At 36.8% G+C, this 1090-nt stretch overlaps 1 protein-coding gene across 1 annotated transcript in view; it reads right to left on the reverse strand.

The window, feature by feature from the left end:
• The window catches only part of C9 (complement component 9), a 55730-nt gene that overhangs the window by 26112 nt on the left and 28528 nt on the right, over positions 1 to 1090 (reverse strand). Inside the window, exon 6 of the mRNA XM_012649541.1 lies at positions 7 to 136. Coding sequence (XP_012504995.1) covers positions 7 to 136 — 130 coding nt within the window. The remainder of the gene's footprint in view (positions 1 to 6; positions 137 to 1090) is intronic.

The raw sequence follows: 1090 nt of genomic DNA on the forward strand, positions 1-1090 counted from the left end.
CCTTTTTTACTTCAGTGGGTGTGAATTTTACAGCTAAATTTGCATTAAAATTTGATATCCTCTCTTGGATGATACTTTTAAATGCTTGAATCTGTTCGTCAAAATATTCGGTTCTGAAATTTTTATCAGCTTTGGTCTAAAAGAAAATTACAAAGTGTTGTTGAAAACAAGATACAAAACAAAAGCAAAAACAAACAGAAGCAAACAAAAAGTCAAGCAATTATTTGAAAGGCAGTAGAACAAAGAAGTTAAAAGTGAAGGTGCAGGAGTCAGATTGCTGGTGTTCAACACAGGCTTGGGGACTTTGAAAATGTTACACAATAACCCCTTGTGTTTAGTGTGATTCCTTCCTGTACAGCAGGGATACTTCATCATACCTAGCCCAGAGGTTGCTATGGAGATTCAGTGAGATAATGCATAGGAAGGGCTTAGAACAGAGCAAGCTTTCAAAAGTTAATACATTAATAATTAAAAAGTTATTGCAGAATGGATGCATGTATATTCCCATTTGTGTGAAAAAATAAAACAGAAATAAAAAAGCTAACAACTGAAAGCTTATGGGCCAAGCATTGTTTTGAGTATTTTACACATGTTAATAAATTTAAGTAGAAAGGCCAGGACTTTTTTTTTTTTTTATTTCAGGGTATTATGAGGGTACAAACATATTATGGTTACATTTTATGTGTTTGCCTCACCCAAGCGAGGGTTAGAGACGTGCCCTTCCCCTCTACAATGCTCCTCATGTCCTTTAGTTTGGGGTTTACCCCCCACCCATCCCCCTAATCCCTAGAGAGTATTACTGCCACGTGAGCACCCTAGTGTTCAACAATTAGTACCAATTTGATGGCGAGTACAAGTGGAGCACATTCTTCCGATCTTGTGATACCTCACTTCGGATAATGGGCTCAAGTTCAATCCAGGAAAATATAAGAGGTGCTAAATCACTGTCGTTTCTTATAATTGAGTAATATTCCATTGTATACATATACCAAATTTTAATAATCCACTCATGAATTGATGGGCATTTGGGTTGTTTCCACATCCTTACAATAGCGAATTGTGCTGCCATAAACATTCGGGTGCAGGTGAC

The sequence above is a fragment of the Propithecus coquereli genome, unplaced genomic scaffold (genome assembly GCF_000956105.1).
Source record: "Propithecus coquereli isolate 6110/MARCELLA unplaced genomic scaffold, Pcoq_1.0 Scaffold110, whole genome shotgun sequence".
In the NCBI taxonomy this organism is placed as follows: Eukaryota; Metazoa; Chordata; class Mammalia; order Primates; family Indriidae; genus Propithecus; species Propithecus coquereli.